This window comes from Pyricularia pennisetigena, chromosome 1 (assembly GCF_004337985.1).
Source record: "Pyricularia pennisetigena strain Br36 chromosome 1, whole genome shotgun sequence".
In the NCBI taxonomy this organism is placed as follows: Eukaryota; Fungi; Ascomycota; class Sordariomycetes; order Magnaporthales; family Pyriculariaceae; genus Pyricularia; species Pyricularia pennisetigena.
In genome coordinates this window covers 1,358,888-1,383,427 of record NC_043740.1, presented here as the reverse complement: position 1 = coordinate 1,383,427, position 24,540 = coordinate 1,358,888, and the positions used below count along the sequence as shown (strand labels likewise).

The window sequence follows — 24,540 nt, the reverse complement described above, 5'->3', positions numbered from 1 at the left end:
CACTACCGGATACAGGAGGCCAATCAGATTCACCAAACTTAACCCCGTTTCTGTCAAACTTCTCCCATCGAACTATCACTGATCCAAATATCTTGATGTTTGCACATTCAATGTGTCACACCTACTTTTCGCCGCGATCCTGTTCGTGAATGAAATGGACCATGATATGGTGGTTATTTGGGATGATAGGCGAAAAGGCTAGTCTCCTGAACTGACTGACGTATGGCCTCACTGTGGCGCTTTGGTTTCGTTCATTCGAGAAGATCGATGCTGGTCTGTTTCTGCTCTTCACTAAGTTCACCATAATTAATTAGCCCGAGAATCTGTTTGGGTCGAGATTGATTGCACCCTCTGATGTATCGGTAGTAATCTTTTTTGGACAGAAGGATCATGATGTGGTACGTCGTCCAACTTTTGCAAGTTTTACGTACAGGTAATGCCTGCGTTGCACTTGAAATGGTTGCATGTTTTGTATCCGCCTCAGGAAGTTCAGCTCTACCGACTGCTGGCAGCTAAAAACCCTAGTTTGTTTATCTCCGGAAGTCTGCTCTAACCATTCTCGTGTTGGCCTTATAATCATATGTTCCTTGTGTTGACACCAAGAGCACATTGCCCTCTGGCTTCGTCTTCGTCTTCACCCCCTTAATCTTTCGATGGCCACCTTTTTTTTTCCCTACCTTGACATCAGCTCTTGTACATAACAGTGGTTGGAAAACCAAGAGATTGCTTTGTGATCAATATGTTTCGTCTTACTAGCGGAAGATATGTCCAAATTTGCAGCTCTTTTGGGACGAAACACCGGCTGCGTAAGGAGGAGACACCACAAGTTCCCGTCGTAGTCATCTACTCAACAGGAGTTTCGGACTTTTATTGAGCAATTTCCCGTCTTCATTCATGCCAGCATGCGTTCCCGACGAGGTCAGTATATGCAGGACCGCTCAAGAATCGTTCCTCATCACGAGGAAGCGTAGCCCTGATCTGTCCGCTTTGCAGGAAGCCTGGTCCTCACACCAGCTGAGATTCCAGAAGTCCAACCTACTCATCTGGTCCAAGAAAACAACTGTTGTAGATTTAATTGCCGCATGCACCTTTTGTTGGCTGCGAAAAGTCCCAGACGGGCATCCGGCGCAGAAGAATTGTATAGAAATGGGCCAACTATACCCCAGCTGTAGACTAGAGGGTGGTCCAATTCTGTGACACACATCCTTTGGATGACTGGCCATGGTGGCAAGCCATTTGCGGGACTGTAGCTTTGTTGAGGATTCTTGATATCTGGTTGATGAAGCATCCAATACGGCGGCGTAGAGAGTTGTGCGGCGCTCTACGGTAAGCCATGGACTGATATACGACATTGCGAGAAGCCTTCCGGATGGAGCACCTCAACAACTCCTTACCAGAATGAAATGATTATAATGCTGTGAGCTGAGGCGCTATGGTGTTTACTAAGTGAGATGCATCAAAGATGGGATTTACACGACGACCCATCATCCCGACTTGAGGTTCTCAAAGCTAGTCCTACTTCTGCCGACGGTGACAAGTGCACCCGGACTATTAACTGACTGGCGAGTCTGATGTTTTCAACGCATCCTTGCCGTCACGGTATCATCCTAGAACATTCCACGAATTCCAAGGACAGTAAGCCCTGTCCCTACCTAGTTTTACCTTCTTCAACCCTCGCCAAGGCCTCTCCCCAATGTGCAAGGAGAGCCCGGGTGTGATATATGGAACCAGCCGCCAAATTATACCGAAAATACTAAGTATATGAGATGAACATGTCCAGGGTCTTGGGACTAGGCTGTTTAGGATCGCAATAAGGGTTGCGGATCTGCCGGATGGTGAGCCACGCTCACTTACTGAATACTCAGCCACCAGAGTTAGGACGAAGGGGTTGACTCCGCTGTCGCTGCGCCTTGTTTAAAGGCCAATGTTACCAATGCTTTCGTTTTCATTTTCTTGGGCAGGCATATGCTGTTGAAGGAAGAGATGAAGTAGGGCCAGGGTATGGCAGGTATTGTGGCAAAGCCATCGTGGGCACTGGCAGATTCATCTGAATAACGTCTGATTCAGCAGACAACATTAATGTATCAACCAGGACATACCCAGTGTTATGCCCTACTATACCGGTTTCGAAGTCAAGGCTCGAGCCGGAGGTATCATTGCCCTATACAGCCGAGGTAGCGAGACTTCTCAAAGAATATACATTTGTCAAGATGCGAGGCTGAACAAAGTCATGAGTGGCTAGGTAAAGCATGCCATATATAGAAGCCGGAAATTTTGGAACGATTCATGAGGGTATCTCGAGAAAAATGCAAATGGGAAGGCGTAGTTTTTATGTCCACACCTTATGCGCTCTCATCTAACCTAGCAGTTAAGAGGTTCATTCACCGAGTACGCTCACTGGTGAGACCTCTTATTTCCTCTCGCAAATTGACAAGAGCTCCATATCTTAAATCAAGATATATTCAGTTGCATAGACTGGTCCCTTACGTTTCTCCATGCCATCAACGAAACAAAGCACACGTCTTATTGAACAATATAGACGAAACACCAGGCTTATAACATGTCTACTAAAAGGTAAAAGGTAGATAGATGATTGTCTTTGTTTTCCTATATCCAGCTACAACATGGAAATCTCGATATCAGGTTAATTCTACCAAGCTAACCAAACCACGCTCAAAGCCCATCCCAATTCAAATACTCCTCCGTAGTCAACTACTATGTAGTATTATGTGATAGATGTCTTTCGTAATCAATGGAAACGGGTCAGTGTGGTGGCATCCAAAATAGGTAGGTGGTGTTGATTCCCCGATGGTCTGGGCCGGGACTTCCCATGTCAAGGCACCGACCACCGTAGCCAAAAATCCAAGTTTTCGGTCAAAATTTTAAGGTACCGAACAAGCGTCGTATTGGCGGTAGGCCAAAGCAGGCATTTTATTCTCCTACCTGACCGTGCCTCCACCCCCAGCTAAGAATAGCGGCATCATAGCCGGAAGTCGCCACGAATGGCAGAATCTTGTTTTTTTGTTCCCTCTCTCTGTTAGACAGACATTTGAAGTCTCTTTCTGCAAAGGTGTGGCGGACGACTTAGCCGACGACGGACTGCCATCCGATCGATTGATTGTTCAGGCAGGTAGGTTGACGATCGAGCCAACTTTTCTTCACTAGGCCCTCTCGATTCACTTTTGTCATTTTGTGACAAAAACCAAACTATCACCTCGTCATTGCCAATCAAACCTGGATTAGGACAAGTCTGGGTTGACCTCTCACCTAATACTTTCGTATCTATGGCCATATACGGATTAATCAGAGCAGATACGTAATGGCGATAGCTTTTCATTGGATCGGATGAAGGAAAATAAAGACCAAAAAAAAAATGGACTGGGAAATGGTCCGCTCTGACAAGCATAATGCTTGCTGTTATACTTGCCCTCGAAACGAAACTGTGGTAAAGGGACCTGCATCAATTTCGGGTACCTTTACAGTACACAAGTATTATAGACTATTATCTAAATATGTACCCTGTTAATACTATAATCGGGTCCTTAATACATATCTTCTATTCGTGGACCATACTGTGCACATTTCTTTGTCTTTCCATTTCTTCCTTTTCTCCCACTCTCCTTGGCGAATTTGACGGTCAAATCGCATCGGTTCTTCGACTTGAGGGCCCTCAGAAGGGCCTACCTGTTGTGCGTGCAAAGTATGTTTCGTAAAAGCCATAATGGAATAAAATAACAGCCGCTGCGCAAATCGGAGTCCACACGCGATCTACATCCGCGAGCATTTTTTTGTCTCATCGCGAACCGTGTTCAATTTATCTGGAACAAAAGCTGGCGTGAGACGTAGACAGCTGCCTACCTACTCAGACAAAGCAGCTCGGCGAAGCAGTTGTGTTTCCCTAAATACGCCACAAGTTTAGACGAGACGGCCACCGAACCAGAATTTTGGGCGCACTGCAAGGGATTCTAATGTGTTCCAGCGGTAGGTGGAAAAAGTATGATAGAGAAAAAAACCCAAAAAAAAACCCCCTCCTTCACGGACTTATCATTCCTCGGCCAACGACGGGTCTCTGCAATGCACTCGGATCTTCCGAGTAAAAGTCATTTGGTTGCTCGCAGATTAATAGCCGGCTCCATGGATTGCTACCCGGCTTTGATCGCATTCGAGGACGTGCGGAAAGTCTTGGGAATGCGAGTGATTACCACGGACAGTCAAGTGGTATAAAATGCAATAGTGGTTCATCCTTCATTTTTCTTTATATCCACATTGCCTAATGCACCAACTTTTTGTGACAGAAAAGTGCAGTTTAGTTGACAGACGACCGCCAAGGATATGACAGGTCGGCAGAACAAGCGGAGGAATTTCCAGGAGAGGGAGGCATGATCCACCAGCTACCTAGCGCCCCCTCCACTTTGGATGAGGAGCCCCCCCATGGAAATGACTGCATAAATGTTGTTAGGATCAAGCTTCAGCTGGGACGTTTCAAAAACGGCCGTCTCCCACAAGCATCAACCAGTCCAGTGTGGCAACTTGGGTGGATTCATCTTCTTTTCTAACGGGATTGCATTATGTTTTTTTTTTTTCACTCTCTCTTACTCTCTGTGTCTCTCTTTTTAGCTCAATATGTTCTTCCATTCTCCCTTTCAAATTTCTCTTACTGAAAAAAAAAAGGAGTTGCAAAACTTCCCGGCAACACTTATTCTATACCTGCAAAGTACTAAAATGTGTAGATCGCAGTAGGAGCTAGATTACATTGGGTGAGTCGAGTCAAAACAAACCCACCGGTTCATCCTCAACACCATAGGGAAGATTGGACGGGAGGCCGATTCAGCCGATTGGGACTGGGGCCCCTGTCATCTTGAGAGCTGTTTTGCCGTCGAAAGATGTGCATTCCCGTCTTTGTCGTGCTCCTTCCTCTATGATTACAGTACTTATAGCTAGGCGAGCGAACAAGATGTGCAGGCTGCACCACCGGACATGAGCCGGTGGACAGCGGGGCAGCAGCAAGGGTAGAGTTCTACAGCGCATTGCACAAACAAGCCTGGCTGTTGTGCAAATATTGCTTCCGCCTAGCCCTGTCACTCACTCTTGTGGTACAGTAGGGAAACGGGGTCAAAGCGTCGAACGTGTGGGTGGGTGGTGCGGGTGGGTCATCAAGGAAGTGAGGAAGAAGTTTTTCACTGACAAGACTGAGTACGGCGTCAGGAGGTTTGTGCGCAATCACAGTTTTTTGTAGCTTGGTCACCTGTCAGAAGCAATGATGGGCACGTCTTTCGTACGTGCGTACGGAGCACAAGGGATCTATCTCCAATGGAATTATTTTGAGCACAGACGCATTAAGTCTCTCAGGCCAACGCCTCCTATTCATGCTCTGGCTGTTTGTTTTTGCACAAGCTCACGGTCCTGCCGAAACTGACTTGACTTTGGTTGCTTTGTTTTCTATCTTTGATTGGTAGCGATGGATTTGATGCGATGAAAAATCTACGACGCGACTCGTAATCACATTGGATCCGGAGACAAATGATCCACATTGAACAAATGGGGGATTGGGCTCTGGAGAGGCTGAGTCTCGCATCGAAGAAGCAAAGCTCGAGAAGAAAGCGGAGCCCCAAACACAAACCGGCTCTCGGAAGGCGTCCTGGGCGTGGAACAAGGGCCGGTCACAAATATCGCCTCACACACCGATCTACAACACAACGTTCTTTGGCACAAATTGAATCTACAAAGGTAATCTTGTGGCTCGCGATAACGTGTTATGGTTTTTTTTTTGTTCAAGTCTCCACTGCCACAACTTGCCAAAACATCTGGCGATCAGCGTAGCTGGTCTAAAGCCGCCAACCGAGGCACATACCAAGCCTCACGGAAGCCAACTCACTTACGTACCTATCTAAGTGCTACCTTTATTAACAGCAAAGGTGCTGTGCTATCCAATAAATTAATCATGAATTTATTCGATAGCATATTTATTGACTCGTGATGTGTGCAGTATTTAGTGTCGGGCGAAAGGATGATAGTTAGTGAAAGATAAGGAAACAAATCCTCAATTTTACAGCATGGCCGAGATTGTGACGGTATTGTTTGCTGTCCAAAGTACCTGTCAGTGCAGTAACCACGTAGTATCGCAAATAACAGGAGCTCAACCTCTTTCCCCCGCTCTGTGGCTCGTGACGGACTATTCCTTTTTTGGATCCATGCCCAAAATTGAAAATCTCTAGGGTCTCCTGTCATCTAACCTAATTTAGCTAGCCTGATAAAACAGGCAGTAGGGGTCATCTGCAAGCCCTCAAGAAATCGCTACGTCCTACGCTATCCCTTGAACTAGATACCTCCAGCAATTGACGACTACTGCAAACCCCTCGTGGCCAATGAAGCCGTTGCAGTTCGTGCTGATGATTACGGAAATCACAGGAACATTCCTTGCAATAGATAGGAATTTGTCTGCAACGATGAGGCGATTGGATTGACCGGCGCCGTTTCTTGTATTCCTGAGTCTACCAATACCGGTGCAACGTTGAAAGCCAGGAACCCTACCACACCACCTTGACTTTATCCTGGTACGGCTCCACATTAATTCACACCCTGTTCCTGGCGTTGTCTCTTCTGGTGCAGCGATCACAGAGGAGGCGAGGCCGATGCGACGTTGGAGAAGTAGAGCACAACAGCTTCCCCTTTTTTTTTTATTCTGTTCAATACTGCATGCCCAGACCCGCAGTTCCTTTGCTTTGCTCGCCCCAATCATTCATCCCTTCTTTTTCATTGAGGCCCTCCCAACCATCGTCTCCGGCGCTAGGCCTCCTGCCTTCTTGCCTTTCTTGCCCTACGGCCCGCCTCAATTTTTTTTTCCCTCTCTTTCCCCCATTCCCTCGTTTCTTTCGCCGTTCTTTTTTCGCCATCCACCGCCGGCAAGGTCGTCAAGCAAGCACTACAGACCGGATATTAGCCGCGTCTGTCTGAGCAGCGACAAGTACATTGGAGACTGGCAGAGCTGGCTGGACTCCAGTACTTTCGAGGGCACTGATTAACCTCTCGTCCTGCCTCGTCGACATTTTGGGGAACGACGGACCGAACCTTGGACTGGAACGCACGAAGCGAGGCCATCGTCTCGTTTGACACTCACCTCTTACCAGCATTGGGTCCCTGCGCCACTTCGGATAAAACTCACAGACGTGGTCCGCCCCCCCGACTCGACCGCACGCCGCATCTTGTTGACCAAGCGTTCGCTTCTTGACCTCGGATTTGCCCTTGTTGTCGGTAGAAAGAGGGACAATCCAGCCGTCATTCCAACACATCTAAACACCACCGCCAGGTCGGCGAAGTGGTGTTTCTCCATACAGACCAGAGGAATAGCGATCGATCACACACGGCAGACACAATGGCTCCTTCGCTGAACGCTCATTCGTCCTTCACCCGGCCCCGGACTGGGGACCGCGAAGGCCGGCCGACTACCCGTGACCAAGGCGACACCAACCTCATAATTCCGAGCCGTACCTCGTCACTGCACTCGAGGATCACGCAGCCGATTCCTTCCTCGCTGAACGTCAAGCCCCAGCAAAGGACACCCAAAACCCTCACGCATGCCTACATGGTTTGTGGTGTTGGCCGCGAGCCCTCGCAATGGGTCAAGGCGCCCCCACCAGCCCAGGGAAAGATAGGTCACATGAAGGGTGCAGTGGGTCAGTTTTGGCTCCCCGAGATCCTTGGTAGCAGCCCGAGGTTGGAGCAGGACAACGAGATCGCCAGGTCTCTGCACGCTGCGATGAGAGTGAGTAGACCCGCCAAGCAGAAGGGGCCTTCCGGCTTCTATGCGATTTCATGTCATGTATAATCGATCTAACCGCGCACTGTATTCCTAGGCCTGCTTCCCTCATGATGTCGAGATTTGCACTGGCCGCAGTCAGCCTCACTGTGTCCACCATGCGTTCGTTCTGCAGCAAGATTCATCCCACACTCTTTACGGCATTTGCCTGAAGGTGTGGTCACGAGCCGATGAGAAGAGGGCCGAAACAATTAGGGAGTTGAGGAAACGGACAGAGTCCGACTTTTACGACAACCCGGACGAGACATACTGGATCCCATACTGTCTTTCGTTCCTTTCCCGCTACCCTCTGTATAACCTTTTGGGCGACTACCTAAGGGGTATGTGGATCCACTGGAACAAGGCCACCAACCTGTTCCATGCTGAAGAGGTCTCGCGAATCCTCAGCTTCCCCGCGCCGAGGCTCAACGATCTGGTACGAATCGACATGAAGGACTACGCGCTTTGCTACCAATTCCCTTCGTCTCCTACTGGATTTCAAAACTTTGCTATGTGGCCCCTCTTCTCCTGCCTCTCAATTCCGAACATCGTAGGTGTCATCGAAGCCGCCATCTCTCCCACCCGCCGCATAATCTTCGTCAGCCACTACCCAGCGATGCTCACCATGGCTGCCGAGACGGTGCGCTACTGCGTCCGTGTTTACGAGTGGAGCGGTTTGTACGTTCCTATGGTGCACGCTCGTCACGCAAAGGAGCTCGTGCAAGAACCAGGCCCGTACATTCTCGGTGTTACCGCGGAGTGTAGGTCCCTCTTCACAGCACCGACCGATGCCTTGGTAGTAGACCTCGACCGCAACTTCGTTCTTACCTCCAGCCCGCCCACCGCCTTGAACCCCAACCAGCGCAACAAGTTCGTCACCCGCCTGACACAGGCGCTGAACGGTGATGTTACTCCGTCTGGTGTTCCCGCGCATTTGCGCTCAGCATACGGTGGAGGCAAGTTGGTGCCAGCTGGTCAAATTATAGTTATGCGCGGAGAGGTTGAGTCTATCCAAGACCCCGAATGGTGGAATCAGGATGCTGTTATGGCTGTCATGGATCACGTCTGCGAGAAGATGGGCCGCAACACTGGCATCAAGGCTGTTTTTGGCGGCGCAGTCAAGAAGCCTCTGATGACCAAAGTTTCGATGAGACACCTTAACGAGATTGTTCGCGAAAGGAATCAGTACTCCCGGGACGCTCTGGAGGCCTGGCAAGATTTTATCAACCTCAAGGGTCGCATGGACACTGAACTTGCTAAGGTCACCAAGCGCAACAACTACCTCAACGAGGAGCTGGACAGCTGGAAGCAGCAGGTAGGACACCATCGCCATAATCTGATCAAAGACAGAACACTAACCACATTTCGACTGAATAGTTCACCAAGTTCCAGGCCTTCGCTGAGCAGCTCACTAAAGAGACTCAGGATCTCAAGGTCAAGATTGAGGGCCACAAGAGGGAGAACCGCCGTCTGGCAACACTCATCGACCAGCAGAAGGACGATGCCGCTCGCATGTCGGTCCGTCTTACCGGTACCGAGAAGCAGCGCGACGACGCCCTCGAGGCCCTTGTTCTCCAGCAGGAGATTGCGGAGGAGCTCGAACGCGAGCGCAAGCGCAACAAGAAGGAGCTTGCCGCCCTGCAACACACCAACCACGCCATCACCAGGCAGCGCGACGACGCCCGCCGCGTCGTGTTGCATCTGCGCAGCCTTATTGGTGGCCAGAGCCACCATCTGGAGCACCTCGTTGGCTCTCTCACCAAGCCCGAGCACGACAACGAGCTTGTTGAGGCCGGCTACGAGGATGATACTCAGGGTAAGCTTTCTAAACCTTTCAGTTCTCTAATCGGGGCTCACCCCTGTGGTTGTGTTGCCACGTCCATTTCTTAAGTTATTTTCCTGCATCGCCCATATTCTAATTGTCTTTTCTTTTGTCTCTGGAAATAGATATGGAGAGCAAGCACCACAACAGCAAGCGCTTTTCTTCCTCAAGCTTCTCTGATGTGGCTGACCGTCACCTTAAAGACAAGACGGATGCTATTGCACACATCATCCGCAATATTGCAGAGCAGTGCCAGGCTGCAGTCGAGGGCTTGGCTCTCGCCCACGACGCCGAGATCGAAGACGGCTCCGATTCGGGACACCACTCGAGCAGCTACCGCCGCGGCAGTGGCCTGTCGGTCGTTGGCAGCGATGCCGGTACCCATAGCGAAGTCGGCGACGATATCAGCGTCCGCCTTCGGCCGTCGTCGGGCCGCACATCCAGCATCCCGCCGACGCCGGACTTGATTCCCAACAGGTCAAGCACAGCTCTCTCGATGGCCTCGACCACCATGACCACCCCTGAGCGGTCTTCCCAGCAGTACATGATCGGTCACGACATCCCAACAAAGATTGTCGAGGACGATGAAGATATGGACAACGGTCCATCTGCCAGCGAGTCTGAGACGGTCAACATGCCCGCTCACACAACCAGCAGGGTTATCGGCAAGCACACTGAGAGCCTGCTTCACAGGCCTTCCGGGGCTCGCATCAGCGCGCTTGGGGGTACTCGTTAACACACCGGATTTTTGGTAACGACCTCTTGCTTTGCTCATGTTCAGCGCGGATTCTCTCCTATGTGCTATCTGTCGTAATTCTTACTATCCTTGGTCATAGTTTATTCCCCACATTACATAGTTCCTATGTCTTTACTGGCGTTGATTTGTTTTCTCTGTCTCTCTCTTAATTATTTATTGCTGGCTTTTGCACAGTATTTTTTTGGTTTCTTCCTCGACAGCTCCAACCAGCTTCCAGGTCAAACCTTACCATACTACCCCTTCTCTTCTTGTGTCTATGTTCACTTTTATGAGCGTCTTCTTTACGAAAAAGAATGTCGCGGGGCTTTGGGGGGGTAGTTGTGTTGGTGATGTGTGATTGATTTGCGGACTACGCGCTACACCGCAGTTCTCTTTTCCTATATTCCCTTCTCAAGATGATGCGGCGATGTTTCGATAGCCTGCGAATTTGGTGGTATTTTGTGGCAATTTTGTTTGAATGTCATGTCAGTTTCGTTATATTTAGCGTAAAAATCGGATTGATTGCATTCAAAACAAAACAAGAAAAAAAAAATAAAAAATTCATTTTTCTCTTGCTCGATGCTGCAATCCTTTGATATCCCTATTTGTCTTTGAGTGCCTTTGCTAACAAAACACTTGACTTATGCCCTGCTGATTGTGTGTTTTCTTCTCGGTACGAGCTCATTAGGCCTGGAGAGGGTTACAAAATGACTTTTGACATTGCAGATTCCACCAGTGACCCAAAGTATCATCGTTAGTGGATTGATTTAGGCCAGCAAACTGCAATCGTTGAGCTGATAACCAGCCATCACATCACTGTGGTTAAGGCACCTAGTTCTGGTTGGTAGCTGCTTGGTTATATAAGCGAGAGCATCCCTTCAACCTATCTACCCATCCGCACTATGTATATTTTTCCCCCAAAAGATAGAGTAAGCATCATCACTAGCAATCTTGGAGAGAAACCAACGCAGTAGACTAAGTTTTGTTTTCTTTTTCTTCTTTTTTTTTTCTTCTTCTTTTTCTCTCCTTTTGCTCGGTTTGTCCTGTATCAATCTAGGAAAGGAGGCCAGGCCAGATTTTTGCGTTTAACGTTTCGTAACACTCAAGAGACCAATGGGAAAGGGGTATTCTATAGACATGCAGAAAAAAGGAGACCGAGACCAAGACATCCCAAAGTGGAAAAATAAATAAATCAAGAAGCAAACAAGAAAGATTCATGACAAAGAATTCAACAGCAATTTGTACGGAGAATTAAAAAAAAGCAACCATTCACACATCCTCTATACCACTTCTGGATAATGTCTCAATATCCGCAATTCCGTAATACAAATGTTTGCTCGAGGCAGCATCCATTCATTCGCTCACAGAACCTTCATCCTCGTCCCATCCGTCATCACCAAAGCCTCTGTCGCACGAGCCGTCGTAGTTGATTCCATGTCGATTGCCAAGCAGCCCGAGCCCGAGCTGTTCCCTCGTCTCCCTCTGGATCTTCAAGAAGTAGCGTCTGAGGCTTCTGAGACCTCTCAGAAAGCCGCGGTCAGGCTGGCCAGGGTGCTGTGGCGGACAGGGCCGGTCCTCGGCCCCATAGCCACCGGACAAGGCTGTTACGCCGTTGGCAAAATCGGCAATCTTGAAATCAATCTCGCGCTTGTTGCGCTTGCGACCCTTGCGCGCGGCAACCGAAGCGGCGGTGCGGCCCTCTTCAGTGTCCGTGGCAAAGTCCGTAGTTGAGTCCTCGATCGCGGTCTCGTTCCCGTCATCGCCGCTCCGATCTCCGTCATAAAACATTAATAGGCTGGCCGCATAGAATCTGTAGTCGTCTAGCTTTTCAATAATGACCTCCAGCTCTCTAAGCTTGGACAAAACGGTGGGTATGTGCCGAAGGATGCTCGCCGGATCGACACCGTCGTACAAAAATCGTGTCAACGCCTCCTGGAATTCCGCCCCAGGCCTGAGGTCCCGACCGTAGTACTTATCGCGAAATATGTATGTCTGTTGGGCTGCGTCCCACACTTGTAACCCGCAGACCCGTACGCCGAGGCTCCGCGACGTGGTGGCCGCGCACTTGCGTTGCTGCGAAGCCTGCTTCTTAGGGGTCGCGTCGACTCCGTATTGGCGGGTCCCCATCTTGAGGTCCATGATACATGGCCGTTTCATGCCTGCGGTCAAATCTTCAAGCAGGAGGAAGTATTCCACGCGCGAATCGGCCACTCGCGCCTCCTTAGGGTTGACAGGTCGCGGTATTCGCTTGAATTCGGTCGCTGGACTGGCAGCCCCAGATGTAACTGTGGACGGGTAATTGCTTATAGTCCAGCCGGGGGACGTGGTTGGCGTCTCTTCTGGCTCAAGATGCAATGCCGTCGTTCCTGCATCTGAGTTTGTGCTCCTCGTGCGTTCATTGTCATTTTGTGTTGGTATTTTTTGTGATTTATCCCCCACTTCTGCGGGGACTAATCCGGTATCAAAATCAGTCTCCCGCTTGAAGTCCTCATCATCAGGCTCTTGAAAGTATTGCAGTTTTCTCTCAGACGAATCCAACCCCTCTTTAGCCCTCCTGCGCAATGCTGTACCAGAATACCGACGACGTTTACCCTGAGGCGCGCCCTTCTCGATAGGAATCTCGGGCTCTGGGGCGCTTGTGCCCGTAATGTCCTTAGGTCCGGCATCATCTGCTGCTTTGAGTCTGTCCTTGACGTCCTTCGGCACCGATGTCCCCTCCGGATGATCAACTTCGGGCCCCATGACGCTCAAGCTGTTGCGTAACCGAGAGCTGGCCTGACCAGTGCTTGAGCGGCGTGGCGTAAGATCAGGCTCGGATTCTGCCCTGTCTTGAATGCCGCCTGTGGGCACCAAGAAGTTTGGTAGTGAGGACCTCGGAAGGGGTGCACGTTGCGAGTGCCACCTGCGGTGTGGCCGCATTGGAAAAGGGGTCTTCATGAAAACGTCGTTGAAAACCTTGTTCCGCAAATCCTTGTTGACCGTTGTCGCACCCCAGCTGTTTGCATGTCGATCCTCAAGTGTTGGCCGGCTCGCGGCCTTATTTCGCCCATCCGGACTACAACCTGGCACGGTGACAGCCGAGCTGCTTCTAACACGGCTGCCACCAACCTCGATAGCCGGACTTGGCGAAGGCTGCAGCAGATTGCGCGGCAGGATGTGTTGATTATCAACAAAAGTGACAGTAGGCACCGGAATTTGACTAGATTGCAGAGATTGACTGATTACTCTAGTGTGCGTAGGGGCCGCATTTGCATCCTCAGCTGGGCCAGACACGGCTTCATGTTGACCAACAGCTCCATTGCTCCCTAGGGTCTTTTTCAAATCGCTCTGGTCAAGCAGTTTTCGCTCCAAGGCAGCCGTATCCTCTCTCTTAAGCGTGGATTTGCGGCGTGGCTGCTTTTTGAAAGTTACATTGAGAACCCCGATGTATCTTCACAAGGGCACGTCAGCGTTCGTCCATTAATAACATTAAACATAGTACGAAGCCGTCCAACATCAAGAAGCCGACATTTCTGGCACCGCTTACCTAGGAAGGAAAGCGAGAAGATCCCTAACATCTCGCTCAATCCTTTCATAAAACTCGTTCTCGCGGTTGTTCAACTGTTTGCAGACTGCACGCTTCGAGAAGCGCCACAGTGTTGTGTGACCACCGACTTGGTGTTTGTAAGGAATCAACTCAATGGCCTCCAAAGGTTGCGGAGATGGTTGATCTTCATAGTTTACTGCAGTTTGCAGTTGCTGAGGTGGCCCGTTCGGATCACCCCGTGGTGTTGCGAAATCTATGATAGCAGAGCCCCCCTGCGTGGACGGCTTCAAGACAGACGGCTCTAGACCGGATCCTTGGGCTGTCGTCGTTCGGTCTGAACCCGACCAAGTGAGTGCCCCTGCTTCATCACCCACTTCATCGCGACGATCGACCTCTGGCTCGTCGGCCTTGACGAGCCAACCATCGGCACTGGGAGATATCCTCTGCCCGTTAGCTTGACCCGGGATACTCACGGGGTCTGTTGGAGTTCCTATTTGTTCCTGTGGAGCTTGATGCGGGACGAAGACGGCAGAGGATATTTTTTCCTCGCCTGAATCGTCTCCATCGTCGGTGCTGTCGCTAGACTTCCTCCGTTCACGAGGCATCTCCTTCTCAAGCTCAAGTGCAGGCTCGGGTAGCACTTCATATTCCTCGGGCTGCGGGATGTCCTGACGGCGATCTGCAAATTTGGGCGTGAAACCCAACTCGGCGTCTGCAAAGTAATCATTACCAGCTCCTTTCTTGATAGCATCTTTCTCCTTGGCCTTCTTGACCGAGGTAGAACGTTGAATTTGATTAAATATATCAGCATGAGGATCCACAGACTTTGGAGACAATGAACCCCCCGAATGGCTAACGTCGCTTTCAACAACAGCATGTTCCGGAATTGTTGCTGGGGCCTCGAGACTCGGGGATGTAGTATCCCATACGTGACCAGCATGTTTAGAAGAATCTTTCTTCTTGTTTCTCTCCTCTGGTAGCCCCTCCTTGAAGAAGCGGAGACTATGGCTAGCTTTGCGGCTGCGATTGTTGTGCTCGACGCCGGATATGACTTCAGTCACCGACTTCTCTACCTGCCCATCCTCGAGGCTATCCGACTCGCCACTACCAATAGACCAGATCTTTTCTGGCCCGACTGATACCTTATGTTCCATACTTTGCTTCCTTATAGGATTCCGATCGTCGGCCGAAGCCGAGTCTGATCCTTGCTTGGTAATCAAGTTTGGCCGAGGCTGTATGCTGGGCGACGTCGATTGCGGCTTTGCGCCGGCTGAAGAGCTCAAAATGGGGCCACTTGGAGCTCTCAATGAAAGATGCGTCGAGTCTGGGTAATCAGAAGACCCGACCCTGTCGACGTTTTTCGGCCGGCGGCCATTGAGAGCCCGACTTCTGGCATCTAACCCGTTCGAATCCAAGACATTGTAACCAGCGTGTAGATGCAGTTTTGGGTTGTTTGCGGGAAGCGAGCCGGAGACGGTGAGGGTAGAAACTACGGTCGAGGCCGACATGACTGACGATCGAGGCGGAAGGCCAGTTTGCGTCGTTAAAGAGTTGCTGAGCCCATGCAGTGCGGCATCGCTGCGGGCATCATTGGTTTTGTGGGGTGATGTAGAGATTGGAGTAGCGGTGGGCGAAGGAGAGGTGTGAGATAAACCCGGGGGTAGCGTTGGAGGGGCGCTGTGTGGTTGGTGCAGAGGGGAAGAAAAAGAAGAAGAGGAGGAAGAAGAGGGAGAGGTAGGACCCTGGTTGCCGGGACTATGTGACAGGACACGGTTCGGATCCGGCTGGGCAATAACGGGGTTCGAAGTATTAGATGGTATACCACGAGCGGAGGCCAAGGCTTGCGTCAGCAGGGACGGGCCAGTAGGTCGAGGTAAGACTGGGCCTCGGGGCTTTTTATTCTGGTCCGCATTACCGGCGCCATGCTGCTGGTTCTGTGCAGGGGTGGAAGGGAAAGCATCTACGCCCGGGGTGAGTGGTGGAGGTGTAGCGTTTATCGTTGCAGCTGTGCCTATGCCTATGCCTGTGCCTGTGCCTGCGCCTGCGGTCGTGCTTGCGCTCGTGCCACTGCTTGTCTTGTCTGCCTCTGCCGCTGAGACAGGAATACGGCTGCGGTCTGGCGGCCCCTGCGACAGGACTGGTACTGGATCGACAGGGTCACCGCACGACGATGGCTGAACTCGGTTTGCCGGCTCCCTGAGTGGAGTTGGTGGTTGTGGATGTGGTATTGTGGTAGTTCCAGGCTGGGGTGACGGGCTGGACATGAGGAAAACATTTGCGGGTGTTGATAGGGCGGAAATTTCGTGTGTAAGTGTGTGAGTGGTGGAAATCGATTCGCTGACGGCGACGCAACACTGCGAAGGACGATCTCGAGGTGCGGCTTGACCGTATCGACGTGCGGATGGAGAGGCGGGCGGCGTGGCAAAATCGGCGGCGGTGATTGATTTGCTTCTTTGAGAGTGGAGTGCGGGAGGCTTGCAAAAGCGCACTGGTGACAATGAACCAGAGCCGGGATACAAGGGGCTCTACTCGAGGTTAACTTGTTGGGGACGCAGCTAATGGGAATATCCGAAATGCTATGTTTCCTCATACAAGATAACAACAAACCGACACCAATGCAGCCGAGTGTGACTGACTGACGCAAACGCACACAACAAGAGGTACAAAGTACTTGGTGGGATGATGGAATGAACCAGACAGAGCCCCAGAGATAGACGCAGAGCCAAGAGTTGCAAGCCAAGAGGAGGGGTGGCCAAGTGCACGCCAGCCTTGATTTCATTGGTTGGATCGATTCTTTCCATGATTACGAATTGGTATCCACACAAGGTGGGGTTCCCCGCTGTCGAGGTCCGCACGCAACTGCAACTGGCATTTAGCTGGCTGGGAACTGGAGATCTGGAGCCGGGCAAGGGCATGATGGAGAAGGAACCATCGCTTGGGTTCAAGTTAAAAGCTGGCCATCGAGGTGTCGTGTCGATAAACTACAACCTTCACACATAACCAAGCCTTCTAGGTTACGCGCTCCATACCCAAGTAGTCAATGTTATCCAAGGTATCTTATCTTGGCGCTCCTGATCACTATGCGTGTATGTGGTCGCCCAGGTAATGGATGATTTGGCTAAATTGCTTCCTGAATTGTTTTTGGCCTAGAGAGAGATGGCTTGGGCACTGTCGGGCATCGACAGTAACAATCTCGTCAAAGCCCATCATCCCTTATCAAGACGTTTTGCGCACGTCCACTTCTGGGATGGCACTCCTATCTATCAATTCTACGGTAAAAATAAAATTGTAAAATCAGGTAGGCAGGGATATAGCCGTACCTTGTTCCTTCTATTTTGTTGCTTTCTTAGATGTGATAAAAATAAAAATAAAAAGTCGTCGCAGACGATCATTCCACGAGTAGCCAATGTCGGTTTATCGTCATTTCAAGTGCCCTAAGAACATCACCTTGGTAGGAGTATGTACCTTGACTATCCACCAAACCCACCCGCCACGTTTTCGTTTTCACTAACGAGACTCGTTCGTGGGGTGGACGACATATGGGTCTCGTCTCCCCCGAAACAATGATGTATCCTATCATCCCAGCATGCCGGTTTATTTGGGACTGGTACCTATAGTACGTACAGTAGTACATCAATTCGCAGTGGAACTTTGCTCAGCTAAGTACGACAATAGCTAAACCATGTATGTGCCCTGGCAGGCTGAGGTGCCGTTTCTTACCCAAGTGTCACTACTCGAAATGACTCAGCATTTTCGACGTCTCTAAAATGTTGTCTAATATAGGTGATTGATCATCGTCACGTTGCCGTCCTCTCGCCTGTGAGAGGCTCGCTGCTGGCATTTGACTGTTACACAAGTCGGTGTCGGTACTAAAAGGTACAAATGTACTACGAGAAAAGAAAAAAGAGAAAGAACAAGAAATAAAACATCATCAAATTAAATCAAGGCTCAGTCGGATGGACAAGGGGTCATAACAAAACACAGCATTCCATTTTCTAGCAACAGTAAGGCGAGCGGCACGGCTCGAATTGCATACGCGCTTTAAAACTTTTTTTTTTTTTCTTTGAGAATTCAACGTAAGTGGCTATTTAATTTAGGCCATTCATTCGAACAGATAAGCAACTGCTTTTTTTATTTTTTTATCTATTTTTTTTTAGAGGTATCTCTCGTTTCAATTTCTTACTCTCTTCCCGCCCTCTCTGTTTTTAACCGGAATGACGACAGGATGGCGCATTGACTTGTCAAATAAAGTCGACGCCAGCTATACTCCGTACGTCCATTTGTTCTAAAAGGGGGAATCGCAAAAAAACGTTGACGGCACGGGCTCCATGCAAGTGCTTTGCAGCACCGAGATGCCTCCGCCACCAATCAAACATAAACGTGCCCTACAACGTCTGGGAAGCCACCCCGGATGCTTTCAACCTAATAGCCACTTTGCATGCCGCAACTCTTGTTTGTACAAATGCTACTCCGTACCATTACCGCTTTTGTAAACAACCAACTATTTTTATGTATGGATTAGGAAACTTCTCAGTGTCTGCTCACAAAACTATAATGATAAAAAAAAGAAAAACATTTGACAGTGCGAGACTATCTACAGTGACAACCACCGAAGCTGAGAGTACATGGAAGCGCGCCATATACCCAATCTTGTACCCTGCCTACCATATGTCTGGCACCCTTTAACCCAAGATAAAGCTGCACTATTCGCAGGAACAATGCGGGATTTTCATGCCTGTCGTCTTCAAGTACCGGCATACTCACCATCACCTCAAGCCATTAGTTGCGTGCAATTGATTGCCAGCACTTGAGCTACGTGGCTTCGTATGACTCCCGGATATATACCAAAGTGCAACGGCTACTCCGGCTCGGACGATCAGAGAGATGGGGTTGACTCTGGATATTCGCGGCACAAAATGGGAAGGGGAACCAAAATCAACGTCGCACACAGTCTTCCCGTTGCAAGAGAGGTGATGCGCTGAGATGCTCGCCAAAAAGAAATCCTGCTTCGCTCACTCACCCCCTCCATGTACCCGACGCTGACACACCCATCCATCAAAAGAAGGATAAGAGAAAAAAAAAGCAAGAAAACTATGGGGAAGATTGGCAGGCAAGCCCCCGTCAGATATCAACTTTTTGACCATGTCTTCCAGTTGGGGAAGGAAAAAAAAAAAAAAAAAAAAAAAAAAAAAAAAAAAAAAAAAAAAAAAAAAAAACAAAATAGCGGTGGAGGCAAGCACGCCAGCCGTCCAAGCATATGCAACGAAGCGACCATGTGTATCTCTTTTGCGTATCATGCCTTGCATTTGCCTTCGGGAGGCTTTTGTGTCTTATTACTTGTGTTGCGGTGAATGAGGATTTGTGGCGCCCTGTTGACGAAATGAAAGGGGAAAAAAATCCTTCCCGGTCCCTGGTAAAAAGCTCTTGTTGAGATTCCGCCTCGAGTTAGAAATAATTCTTGTCCAAAAAAGTGTAGATATTTGCCCCATCTACATTGCAAGTAAACACCACATGTGCAGCAAGGCAGCTCAGATTCGGTAATTTGGGTAGTTTACGACATCTTTTAGTCATGTCAATAAGGCAGTGATGGGTCTCATCCTGGACAGCAAACCTGACAAGCAAGCCGCTTTTCTTCTTTCTCCGCTCCTTTTCTTTTGTCTTGGAACGAGCTGTCCGAGAGATGCCGGGCTTTCCGGGTTTCTTACAACCACGCATCGAGGTTCCGTCTACCAGTCTTATCACTCCTGAATCAGTCATAACATACCAATGTGCCTTGGACATTGGTCATGAATGTATCCCATCCTCATCAGGGGACCATAGTTATAAATTTCCACAAAGTTGGGATCTTAAACCACCCCGGTGCATACCATCGATGAAACGAGTCTATTTAGAATAGGCAAATACATTGATATAAGAAACTCGACCTGATCTGGAAAACGACTCAATCATGACTAGTTACAGACAGTAGCTTCAATTCCTAGATCATGAGCCAACCTTAGAAGCACGCTACGACCATCGAACATGCTCAACGCTGGAGGAAACGTCCAGGAATAACAGCCACAATACAGAGCTTCCTAGAACCCAGATAACAAATGCTCAAGACTACATCATGAATAAATTTGCTCAACCAACCAAAAAAAGGTCATGTATTAGCAATGCTTCACGCCCAGGGGCTTATGCCCATATTCAAACTCATATAGTTGCTTTGAGCTTCATTCTGCTCCCTCTCCCGGGCAGACTGCGTGAGTTCGACGTCTACGTCCCACCCGCCCAGGAAGTCGCCTAGGTTATTAATAACAGCACTGACGTCGTCCACGGGCCGCTCATTCTCCTCGCTCTGCTCGGTATGCCGCGGAGACGATATAGGCTTACTGAAAATGCTGCTCCTCGGCCTTTTGGCTGCTGGTCGCACGCTAGCTGCGTCCGCCTCGGCGAATCGTCTCGCCACAGCATCGACGGGCTGGCTGCCGCCACTGGGAGATTGCTGAACCGGGTCTGTGTCGTTTGCGAGTGGGCGCTTGAGAGTTTTCGGCTTGAACATCTTCCGTTCGCTATCCACTTTGGCAAAATGGTTTTGGAAAAGCGTTACCTCGCTTGGGAGGTCATCGACGAACGTCCGTGTTGGGGGCGGTGGCGAGTATGGCCTTGTTGGGATGGAATGGGGTTTGACAGAGGAGGCGAGCACGGCAGCCGCAGTTTTCTTCGCGCGTCTCACGTTGCGCGACCTTACCGACCGAGACAGACCCGCTTCTATGTAGTCCTCATCCTCATCGTCACCTGCAGCGTCGTCTGAGCTACTGCTGTCTGACTCGTTGTCGATCTCTTCGCTTGCGCTGGGTGATAATGCGGCCACAACCGGTCCTTCGTCTGCCTCAGCTGAACCTTCTGACCCTGGCAATGGGGCCCACCGCACTCGTTTTGCTGTCCTATATTCTTGTGCCCAAGGATTGACGCTGAGGATGTCTTGGGTGCACAACGCCCGGTTTGGGGTATGACGTGACTTTCGTCTCTCGCTACGCGGAGACGGGGACAAGAACCGACGGAACGGTTTGAGTGAAAAGGTAAGCTCAGGCGTAGGTAAACTGGAGAGTTTACCCTCTGGCGTCGATGGACGGCAGCTAACCGACACGGCGGTAGGCTGCAAATTGTTGTGGTCTGGCTCCTCCGATTTTCGGGTGTCAGCGAAGCTTGGCAATGCAGGATTGGGAACTTCCTGGCTGTTTGTACAATGCCCTAGCGATAAAGGCGACACAACAGCTTGACCACGTCTAACACGCGGTGTCGCCATATCTTCCCCAGCCCAAGGGCTTTGCGCTACCGGCGGGGGATTCATTTGTGAACTCGTGCGCCTGTCAGAAAACGACAAATGAATCCTGGGCAGCGGAGGCGATGATCTCATGCTCTGAGACAGGAAAAAAGAATTATTATCCATGTTGACAGGTAATGAAGTCCTTAATAAGCCATCTTCTGGAAGCTCCCATGGACTTTGGTCTTGAGTTGCAAGTTTGGGGCTCCCTTCCATGTCTTCAGCAGGTCGCGGAGTTTTTTGAGTAGCGCAGTCTCGGATCTCGGTCGTGTCATGGATTGGTTGATCTTCAGCATTGACATCACTGTCATCCTCGCTTTCGTCTGTGCTGCCATCGATGATTGAAAGCTGCCCACTCGGTGAGCTTGTACATCGGCTAGGCCTAACAGGGGACTTCGGCAAGCCTTCAGGGGTGAGAGCTTCCGATTTCGTCTCTTCAACAGTTTGCATTGTGGGCGCTAGGTCTGGCAGACTCGCCGTTGTTACCTCTCGATCCAAGGCAGAACCAAAATACATATTCAGACTTGACTGTGCGATAGCCCTGAGGGAAGACAGAGGCAAAGTCATATCACGTTGCAGGGGCTGAGACGCTGGTCTTCGTGTCATGGTGGATGAGACAGCGGACTCCCATCTCGTCGACAAAGCAGTCAAGGGCTGGCTGAGCGAGACTGAGCCAGAATTGACTATTCCAGTAACTCTGGAATGATCCAAAGACACAGACTGCGAGTATGTTGATGGGCTTCCTGATGGGTCCTGAGGATAGCCGGGACTTTGGCTAATACCTTCTCCGGCCTTCTTTGACCAGAAGTATTTCTGCGATCCAGCTAGCGAATCCCCCATAGCCCCTCTGCCAGCCTTTAACTGCGAGGATAGCTCCGGTACGCCAGAGACACACCCTTGAACCAGAGTTGTTTCATCTGCCTCAAAGCCGGTTGTGCTTTCGCTTTCTTGACCAGTGCTAGTATCAGCGATGGCGCTGGGCCTGTGTGATTCCTTTTTAGAGCCATCCTGCGGGTTTATTGAGTTATCGCCAGCTGCAAAATTGGTATCCCTTTGAGAGGAGCACTTGGACTTCAGTTGGCTTTGGAGAACATTCAACTGTGAAGAGAGAAGGGTCTGGCTTGCGCTGCGTGGAGAAGAAGTGACACAAGCAGCCTTTGCTTCGGAAAGGCGTGCATGGATAGGTGATCCGTTCCCATTAGGCTCTGCCCTGCAGTGGCCTTGGGTAGTGAGCCGCGTTCTGATAGTAGAGAAGTGAAGTGGCGCATCTTGCACCGCTGTCGTCTCATCATCGCTATCGCCATCATCATCGCCATCATCATCAGTGCCGTCGTGGTCCTTGTTATCATTGATAACATGGTTACTTCTGCAGGCGATTTTGAGCTCGTCTCCATTGCCAGGCTCAGGGATTGCGTCGCGAATCTGATTTTTGATAGGGGATTTGCCGGATCCCTGGCTCACTGACTCGATTTCATCGTTTTTGCCGTCCATGGATCCCCGGGGAGCCGGGCTGACTTCTGTATTATGGGTCTGCGCTGCAGACTGCTCCCCCTTGTTCCCAATATTGTTTGCCTGACGGACCTTGGCCTTGAAACAGAAACTCTCATCTTGTTGAGTCTCGAAGATTTTGGACGAGTCTATGCTAGAGAGAGGACTACTGCTATATGTGGCTGTGGTGTCAGGCGATCGACACGCTGGCTCGCTGTTGTATGTTTTCTTGCATTTGTGGGTAGAAGACAACAGGCCAATGACAATGGGAGCCGTGCAAGGTTTGTTTCCTGAGGTTGCAGCCTCTTGCTCAGGAGTCGAGGACGCACTTGGTGAATTCGAATCCTGAAAAGGTGGAAGGGTTGCGCCAGTGAAAGAAGACTCATCGCGCATAGTAGACTCGTCGATAATAATGCCAGAAGATACAGACAGCCGTAGTTTGTCATACGGCTGGATAGTATGGGTTGAATGACTCCTAGGAATTCCGCCTGAAGCATTATCTGTAGCAATCGGTAATGAGGCCCTGTTGTCGCTTGTCCTCTTGCGCTTAGTGGCCACCTGCTCTGAAGGAGAGCTAGGAGGGGGTTCCTGCTGTTCTGCCAGTCCCGGCTTGCGCTTCTTGATGGGGCTTGGGCGCCTCAGCCAGTCCACCGCTGATTGTTTCACACGCTTCTTTGGGTTGAAGGGGTTCGAAAGGCCATTTGTGTCAGTTACTGGCAGAATCGTGGGTGCATGTTCCTTGGCTGTTGATTCTGAGACCATCCCGACTGAAGGGAGCCATGATACTGTCGTCTCTATTTGCTTCATTTTCCTTTGATCCATGGGAGCGGGGTTGATGTCTATGGGAGTATCGAGATAGGTCGGGTCCGCCGCCGGCATTGCATTTAGCTTAGTTGCTGACAAGTGCTGCCTCGGAGGATGTGTCTTGGACTTGACTTTTGCTTGCTTCATTGCGCCGGCGGTGACAGTTCTCTGGCTTCGGCTGCGCCAGGGGTTCACCCAGTTCTTGCTGTCAAAAGGGCCTTTGAGACTAGCCGACATGATCAGGGGTGGATGTTGACTGCCGCGTTGTATGTAAGCCTCGAATTTCGCGCGGCATCGTTCTGTTCGCTGGGCCGAGCTCTCGTAGTACTCATCATCGGAGCCGACATAGAGAACATCTTCGGGGCGGTGGTACGATTCAGAAACGAAGCCTTCCTCGCTGCCGTCAAGCTCATGAATCGTCGAGAGCATGGCGGCATTCGACTCGGCCGTGCGAGGGGCTTTCTTTGATATCATGTTGAGCACACCTCTTCAGCGGTCTTTGCTAGTTTTGATTTGCATTGACAGAGAATATGAGGATAGGAGCCCCTCTATGTCGCCTTGAAATTGAGTAGTAATTGTTGCATTCCGACCGAGAAATGATATCCGGAGCTGCCCATGAGTTTTTGGACCGTGCACCAAGCGGAAGTTTAACCCATGAACGCGGCAGTCATGGGCAACGCGGTAGATTGCGACCACTTTACGCGTGCACGTCCCCTGGCAGCTGAGGTACCTTAGCTTATGTACCGTACCCGACCCTGGTTGGAAGCCGCGCCCCCCTGTTTTTGCGTCATAAGTGGTCGTACATTTTGTTTTTGGAAGAGTGCTAAATACCGGATTGAGATACCAATTGACCTACTTCCTCTAGTTAGCAATACGGCGCTGTATTAAATTTATCTACAGATCCCCAGTGGATAATCCTCGGCCTCTGCGTCTTTTAGGCCTCAATGTGATTTTTTTCGAGTATGCAAATGGCATTCATATTTGTGGAACAAATTGCTGTCAACAGGGCTGGACCAAGATGAAACAATATGTGGTGGGGGATAGTGTGTGGAGCATCTCTCGG

The 24,540-nt window shown here is 50.2% G+C and overlaps 4 protein-coding genes across 4 annotated transcripts; 1 reads left to right on the top strand and 3 right to left on the bottom strand.

Moving 5' to 3' along the window:
• Positions 1-6,301: 6,301 nt before the first annotated feature.
• On the bottom strand, positions 6,302-7,046 carry PpBr36_06973 (uncharacterized protein; the record flags this gene model as incomplete). Its single annotated transcript, XM_029894113.1, has 2 exons — positions 6,302-6,668; positions 6,931-7,046. The coding sequence occupies 2 exons, from the start codon at positions 7,044-7,046 to the stop codon at positions 6,302-6,304; spliced, it is 483 nt and encodes a 160-aa protein (XP_029748499.1).
• Positions 7,047-7,372: 326 nt separating this feature from the next.
• On the top strand, positions 7,373-10,353 carry PpBr36_06972 (uncharacterized protein; the record flags this gene model as incomplete). The annotated part of the gene is made up of 4 exons (XM_029894112.1): positions 7,373-7,762; positions 7,854-9,110; positions 9,173-9,611; positions 9,743-10,353. 4 exons carry the CDS (start codon positions 7,373-7,375, stop codon positions 10,351-10,353), a joined length of 2,697 nt encoding a protein of 898 aa, XP_029748498.1.
• Positions 10,354-11,706: 1,353 nt separating this feature from the next.
• Positions 11,707-16,680, bottom strand: PpBr36_06971 (uncharacterized protein; the record flags this gene model as incomplete). The annotated part of the gene is made up of 3 exons (XM_029894111.1): positions 11,707-13,783; positions 13,880-16,367; positions 16,551-16,680. The coding sequence occupies 3 exons, from the start codon at positions 16,678-16,680 to the stop codon at positions 11,707-11,709; spliced, it is 4,695 nt and encodes a 1,564-aa protein (XP_029748497.1).
• A 3,359-nt stretch (positions 16,681-20,039) lies between these two features.
• Positions 20,040-23,951, bottom strand: PpBr36_06970 (uncharacterized protein; the record flags this gene model as incomplete). The annotated part of the gene is made up of 1 exon (XM_029894110.1): positions 20,040-23,951. One exon carries the CDS (start codon positions 23,949-23,951, stop codon positions 20,040-20,042), a length of 3,912 nt encoding a protein of 1,303 aa, XP_029748496.1.
• Positions 23,952-24,540: the final 589 nt, after the last annotated feature.